Genomic DNA, 8,116 nt, shown 5'->3' with positions numbered 1-8,116 from the left:
TCTTTCAGTTAACCTGTGATTTTAGTGGAAAATCCTTTAGGTCCCTACTTGCATTTTGATAAAGAGAGTCCACCTCATTACTCAATTGACTCACTGGGTTAATGTGTGCACTACAGCTGTTAGAAAAGACCTCTTTTTAAGATAGCAAGTATGCCTCAATAGTGAGGGTTACTAGGCAACAAGCCTCACCATTCAGATGCCTCAGAGCTGGCATTCAGCATTGCAGCATCTCCTGTAGCAGCTGGGTGGTTTTCTCTCTTTTGGAGCAGTTTAAGTATAGCTCCTAGACAATCTGCATTAGAATCACCGGGGAACATGAAAAGGTAAGATTCTTAGGCCCCACTTCAGCCCCACAGAAGAAGAATCTGTAGGGGCCGGGCCACAGCCCTTTTAACAAGCTTCTGAGAAAGGCACACTAGAGTGGGCACACTGTTAAACAAAAACACTTAAAAATTCTTTTGATTTCTCTCTGCCAAAAGATCATTAAAAACAGCAGCCTACAAACTACAGAATCCAAGGCTTAGGGTGACTTTTTTAGGCTCTCCTCTCTACTAAATCCTGGAAAGGATTGCTCTTCTCACATATTTCAATTTTGCATAAGTAGCAAAGAATGTTGTATCCTGGCACATTCAGCTGGCTCAGACAGAAAAGAGCATTAGACTATATAAGGAGTGTTTTTATTATTTCCCCAGAAAATCTTAATTCTTTACCAGAAGCTCAATCCAACCTTTTATTTTCCAGGGGTAGGTTGTGAAATTGGTCTATGTTTCAGTAAAATTGAATTAGCCTGATCTGTGAACACAATCTTTTCCAAAGACTATCTTAACATACCATATTGCTTACTTTGAAAAGCTAAAGGGGGTGTGTGTTATGTATGACATCAAAAAATAATGGGAAGAAGTTGAGGGTGTGCCAAGTAAAAGAATTCTTGTTAATTTACATCATAACCTCGAGCACTAAACATGTTCCATAAGGCCTACCAATTCCACTCTAGGAGAGGGGTACACCTTTTAAGCAGGCTGGAGAAGTTAGCAATAAAGGAGATAGGTTGACTTGATTTCTTTAATATGTGGTAATTTTAAAACATCCACAATTCTTTGGCATTCCCATCAAAAGATGAAGTCTAATTTCCCTTCCCTATAAACAAAGGCCAACATTGGTGATTTGTTTTCAACTAAGAAAATTTGACGGACAAGACTAGGTAAAAAAAAAATTCTGCCTACCTTTCTCTTAGGATGCTCTACCATGTTTTGAGTAAGCCAGATGATACAGGGAAGCCACATGTAGGTAATACACCCAAAGCCTCAGCTGAGATCTCATCCATCAGCCTGTATCAACCATCAGACATGTGAGTGAACCTTCAGATTATTCTAGTCCCCAGTTTTTAAACCATCCCAGCTGACAAGTGGGGCAAAGTGAGCTATTCCTGTTGAATCTTGACCAAATTGCAGAATTGTGAAAAAAAAAAATTCCATTTTAAGCTACTGAATTTTGGGGTGGTTCGAGGCAGCAAAGATAACCAGAATGTTATATATATTAAACTTTCCCCCACAGAGCCAACATTTCCCATACTTACCATGTCTCCCAAGTTGTACTGGAGACACTAGTAGATATCCTAGAGGAAAATATTCTAAATGAAGTTGACAAGTACCTGGTAATTTGAGATTTCTGCCTGATAAACAATTTAGACATCCATTTATAAATTATTCTTAAATTCGGAGCCACGGCAAAACAGCTACTCCAAAACTGTAAACTTAGTTGCCAATGGTTTTGGGAATGGAGAATTTGGCTTTGGGCAGACTCTGCTCTGGGAGGAATTACTTCCATTATTTGAATATAAGTTGAGAGGGTGGCCCCAAAGTAATCTGTGATGTTAAAGTGCTGCATGGTAAATAAATACATATTTTTGTTTTAAAAACAATCCATTTGGGATATTTTCAGCCTCTTGTGGTGATTTGTTGTATTTGTGAAGGACTGGTAACAACTCTGGTTCCCAAACATCTTCATCATTAAGTGTAGGGAGTCTTGCAGCTATCTATCTCTATATATCCCCATAAATTCACAGTGCACACTAGTATATTGAAGGCCTTGAGATCCTGTGGTTGAGAAGTCTGTTTTAACTTGAAGAAAGCCTTACACTAAATTAGTTGTCCATGGAGCCACTAACACTTTAAGGAACACTGGGAAATGCTGGTCTGAACCATTGGTTCTCAAATGTTTTTTTATCTTAGGACCCCTTTATATTCTTAAATTACCGAAGACCCCAAAAAGCTTTTGTTTATGAGTTATATATACCAATATTTTCCATATTAGAAGTCAAACACATTTAAAAAAGATATTTATTACCTCGGACTTCTACTTATAGCCAAGTTAAAATAACAGGGACTAGATTTACCCTCTCACTTGAAACAATCAAAACCACAAATTACATTGAAAAAATATGGTGGTTTTTGTGACACTGGACAATAGACAACAGAGGACAATAATGGGGAAAATGAGATCAGTCTTAGGATTAGCGTCTACTGCTTTGAAAGTTTCCAAACTAAAGTGGAAGGAGGGAGAACACAGGTGGGACTGGAAGGCACCCTGACTTGAGGAGATGGAGCCGAGAATCCAGAGGGACTAAGGTGGCTAGAATTGGAGGGACAACAGAGCTGCCCAGAGGAAAAAAACTCCAGAAATAAGCAGAGAACATCCCAACCCCCAGCTTGCGAGTCTTCATGTGAGGTAACTAACTACCCAAGACTGGGAAAAAGCCATCTGAAAGACACAGGGAAGTGTCTGGTGTTCATATGTAGCCAGGAATAGTGCCTGTTCCTACCAGTGAGATTGGAAAACCTGATTCACGGGGCTTTGGATGGAGTGAGTACACAAGTCTTGCCTCACTAATGGGGCCCAATTAACCCTAAACTGAACACTGCTCTGGTCCTGCCTAACAAATCTTGGTTAACAGCAAAGCCTGAAAGGATCATTGTTTCCAAATAACTACATCCTAGAATGAAGCTCTGGAATTTTTATAGGAATACAGTGATATCTAGTATTCAGTTCATAGTGTCTGGCATCATCATGTCACCCAATCAAAAACTATCAGGCATTAAAGAAGCAGGAATACGATCCATAAAGAGGGAGAAAAATCTATCAAAACCAACCAAGACCTGACAGATGTGAAAATTAGGTAAGGATATTAAAGTTAATTATAATTGTACTCCATATTTTCAAAAAGTACATATGTGGAAAATATAAAAACAGTCCAAATCAGATATTGTAAGCAAAAACTATAAGTGGAAGATGAAAAATACACTGAATGGTATTAATGGCACACAATGCAGAAAAAATTTAAGTGAACTTAAAGACATAAAAACTATCCAAAATAAACAATGGGAAAAAAAGAGAAGTTAAAAAGTGAATAGATCGATGAGCTGTAGGACAATCTCAGGTGGCCTAATATATGTAAAGTTTCTTGAAAGAGAAGAAAATATTTCCAAATTTGATGAAAACAAATCTACAGATCCAAGAAGCAGCGGCGGGAGCAAGAGGCTTTCTAATGCTTTAAATGGAAATGGTCTCTCTCTGAGTGCTAGAAACATTACTATCTATTATTAAAAAGTATTTTTCGATCCAAGTAAGTTCTGATGACAGACATATTCTGGTTAAATTTATGTGAGCAAAACATTTATGGTCCAAAAGCAATGCGTTTAAGAGACATGGCTGAGACATCTTGAGTTTGTGACTTAGCTGACCAACATCACGGGACATTCTGAATATTCCACTTGGAATTACAGATTTTCCTATTTTAAGACACAAAGATATTTAATAGAAACCTCTTATACCAAGAACTTTATGAAACTGAAGGTTTACTTTCTGACAAGAAGCTAAGATTTCTTGTTCTGGTATGTACCACTTGTTTCTAATATCTCTATAAACTCTTACAACCAGACATCCATATCATAGGTACAATATATCAATCTAAGAAGGATTTGGGGAGAGGAGGCATCTGATCCACACAACTAGACAATGAAGAAAACAAAAGTACTTAACTGGAATGAAAACTGATGGCTTCCTGTAGAATTTGCTTTATTTTATACCTTGTGCAAATGATAATTACTGGAGCTCTACATATCATTGGAGGCATTACTTTCAATATTATAAAACAATTATGAAATGAGTACTAAATCCAATATGAAAATATTTAATACCACTGAGTTCTCAATTAAACCATAGACGATCATGTGAACAACAGGAAATGGTTCCATCATAATTTGTCTTTTTGAAATTTCCAAATAAAAAAGATTTCTCATTCATTGCTTCTCAAGTAACTAATATCAACGTTTGGTAGGTTTCATTTTTCCATATTTTACTACACTGTCTTTAGACGTACTCATATTTAAAACTTGAAGATTCATACAGTTTCTGAGGATCCTAATTAACTCCATGGAATCCAAAATTCTTAGAGAAAAATTCTTTATTAAAAAAATATTAATTACACAAATACACAAAATTGGGGTTGTTTTAGAATCCCATCACCACCTTTTACTTGCCAATTTCTCCAATCCTGCAACTTGAATCCTAGTTAACTCAGATATAAATGTATAATCTTTTCATATCATATGTACCACTACCAGTGTTTCATCAATTTCTTGAAATGAATCGAGCGAAATAATAAGCACACATTTAAGAGTCAATATTTATTCTGATTAATATTTTACAAAATTTTGACAGGTTTAATTTATGTAAGGAGAGCTAATTTATTAAACACTTTACAGGTTTTTCTTTCCACAGAGTAACACAGTAAGTAGCAAAATAATACTTGGCACAGTTATAAATAAAGAAAATATAAAATAAAAATATCCATAGTATAAGTAAAAGGATGCCGTTTTATGCCTACTGATATTGCAAATAAACTCCTGGGAACCATAAAAATATGAAAGAAAAAAAACTCAAAAGAAATTCATGTTCAGAGCTGAGAAACAAGTTCCTATTTGCTAAATGTATCCAATTAAGCCAATATGAAGTATTCCCCAAAGGGTCACCACATACACAGCTTTAGAACTGGGTTAAGCTGGTTCTACACACAAGACCTACAGACAACTAAACAGAGGGCACACTGCTGCATAGTTGGCTCCTGATCATCTGACCATTTCTGAGTTATAGATTTCACTGGTACTATGGGATGATTAGTACTAAAGCTTTAACATTGCTAATATTTTCCATGTAATTTATATGCCTAGAGGTTTTTTTTTTTTAATTTAACAGAAAAAAACATCGCTTCTGCACTGAAATGAATATTGTACCACAAAGAAAGAACATGGTAACAACACTCTTATGCAAACTGAGAAAACCACTATTCTATTTGACTGTTAATAAAAATGTATTCAATAAAAATTGCAACTGAGTCTCCATACGAAGTGGCTCAAAATACAAAAAATTAAAACAAATTCTAGCCTTTTATAAATAACTTTGAATTTAAAAATTATCTCAAATTTCTCCCAATTAGTAGTCAAAACTAGCAGAGACATTTGTAAAGTTAACCAGTTTTTTACACTCTATGACAAAATGGCACAATGCTATTGCCACTCCACACCCATCTCTTCCCTTTTCAAAAATAAAGTACATATGCCAATGTTCTAATATTAAAACACTCACATATACTAAGGGTAATCTTTTTGATGTGTGACTTGTGGTCAAAAAACTACTATATAAAAATGGTACTTGGAAATACTGAACATCAACTATATACATTTTCACTGCTCCTCTTACTAAGGCAAGGGGCGGGTATACCACTAGATTGCTTTAATGCCTGTAATCTGCATCTTACAGGGAATACTAATTTTACCAAGCATCAGACATGCAGTGAACTTGCAGGGTATAATGCCTATTAACAGCAATACTGAACATCACTAGAAGCTCATTAGTTATCTCCCTTTTTTTGGTTGGATAAAATGAAATGAGCAGCTTTAAACACACTAACACATACAGACACAAAGAAAAACTATTTGATAAATTATTTATATACAGATACACAATCTTTACACTGGTCTAGGATCTGTCGTCGGTCTGACCACCCTTTCCCCACCCTCCCCTAGCCCATTCCCTCTCACAGATTTCCCACAGGTTGCTCGAACCACAGTTTGCTACAGCACTTAAGAGGACTAAACCAAGTCTCACTCTGTAAACAATATTTATGAAAGGAGTAACAAATAGTTCACTGTGAGTATAAAAATGCTGCAACAAAAATTGATCAGTGCATCACGTTTAACAATAAGAAAATCTTTCTGAAATTGTGTCAAACATTAACAAATTTCAAAACATTAAATATTGAGAAAATTAAAATACCATTGGGGGTTGAACTGTTAGGTCATATTTTTAAAATCAGAATATACCATTAGCTTTTTTAAAATTCACATTGCTATGTACAGAGATCATGCTCTATCTTTAGCCAAACTCCATTATTTTGTCTATAATTTATTTTGCAGTTCAGAATTTAAAAAGTATATCCATTTCTATTACTGAGAATTTTGCAATAACTTATTCTGCCTTTTCTTGAAAATACCTCAACTCTTAAAAATTGGACTGTTCACACATCAAATTAAATTCTAATTTATGCTTTACTGGACAGTATGTGCTAGTATACATTCTATGAGGTGTATCATGCACTTAGTAGGGCTTTTAAGTTTGAACAAAATAACATGACTTACTATACTCATGCAAGTGCTTTATTATCAGACCATAAAACCTCAAAGCAAGGTTACTACAAATTATTTCACTGAACTAGAAATATATCAGCACTGCAACTGCTGATAGCAATAAAATGTTGTTAGCACATTTTTTTTGTGAACATTATTTTCTCGTGCCTTTGAAGACACATTACAGAATCCCTAAGAAAACCACATGATTTTCATTACAGTATTTACATGTACATTCTAAAAGGTACATAATACTAGTCTGAATCAATTTAAGACAACTCTCATGGAATTAAATGCAATACTATTAGTAGATTGCATCATAAAATTTGGCCATATACCATAAATTTAGTTTTAGCTAGACTCTAACATTTCTGCTTAGTATACCATATCTGTCAACAGAATAAGTTTACACTTTTTTCATGAAAAATGTTATGAGAACAAAACCAAAAAGTTGAGTATGTTGTGAATTCCCACCTTAAGATGTTTACTCTTCCCAGAAGTGGCAGTGTGTTCTGTCCATGTTTACTTTTGTTAATAAAAGTGTTGAAAAAAAGACTGAAAAATTTGCCGTTAGCCCTACATATAGCATGCTGTTGTTCAAAGGATGTGGATTCTAGTGTGAGAGAGACACGGACAGACACAATCTCCAGGCACCACTCAGCAATATGCTTCGTATGATAAAGATATTTCTACACGAGCTGGTACCCAGATCCAGATATTTGGTCATATTCTATTGTATACTGCCTGGTCCAGTCCACGATAACAGGACGAAAGAGGCCACAGCATCGAAATTCAAAGAAGTCTATAATATTCCTTACACATCCATGGCTAAACCACCCCCACCAAAAGAAAAGAGAAAAAGAAAAAGTCTATTAGTACAATTATTTAATATATGAGTTTAATATAATTTTGATGTTAAATATATTTTTCTTCTAAACTTAAAAACTCAGGTTACTTGCCAAAAAGGACTTGTTTATAACTATACAAAATATTTACTCATTCATGTTTCTTCGCAGCTTGGCCAACTCTGGTTTTTCTTTTCTCTTTTGCTAACTTAATGGGTTACACAATTATATTTTAAAGTTATTCAAATTTGTATTTCATTCCTGTGTCACATGTAATTTTTGATAAAACCTTTCCTTGATTGATGGCTCTTTGGCAAGGAGACAAACTATATCCAAAATTGAGAAAGTAAAAGACAAAATAATTACAACAACATGAATTTGGCAGTGTACCTAAAAGTAACAATGTAAAAAAAAGAATTGTCCAGGATAAGTTCAGGGAATTTTAGGACTTTAAGAACATCTTTGGAAAAGTAGTCAGTTTTACATCTTATATAATTACTGTGCCTATGGGAAAATTCTCAAAACTACCCAATTTTTGCTTTAATTAAACGTTTGCTTGATTTCCAGAACCATGCAATAATTAATAGC

The 8,116-nt window shown here is 34.8% G+C and overlaps 1 protein-coding gene across 2 annotated transcripts in view; it reads right to left on the bottom strand.

The window, feature by feature from the left end:
- Positions 1–4,666: 4,666 nt before the first annotated feature.
- ZDHHC17 (zinc finger DHHC-type containing 17) overlaps positions 4,667–8,116 on the bottom strand; it is a 79,796-nt gene continuing 76,346 nt past the window's right edge. The window contains exon 17 of one of the 2 annotated variants that reach the window (XM_006923775.3): positions 4,667–7,511. In XM_006923775.3, coding sequence (XP_006923837.1) covers positions 7,373–7,511 — 139 coding nt within the window. In that variant the 3' untranslated portion in view covers positions 4,667–7,372. Of the gene's footprint in view, positions 7,512–7,559; positions 7,855–8,116 lie in introns of those variants that run through there. The other variant, XM_015598516.2, reaches the window with a different exon arrangement.

The sequence above is a fragment of the Pteropus alecto genome, unplaced genomic scaffold (genome assembly GCF_000325575.1).
Source record: "Pteropus alecto unplaced genomic scaffold, ASM32557v1 scaffold76, whole genome shotgun sequence".
NCBI classification, from domain to species: Eukaryota; Metazoa; Chordata; class Mammalia; order Chiroptera; family Pteropodidae; genus Pteropus; species Pteropus alecto.
This window is presented reverse-complemented; position numbering and strand designations above follow the sequence as displayed.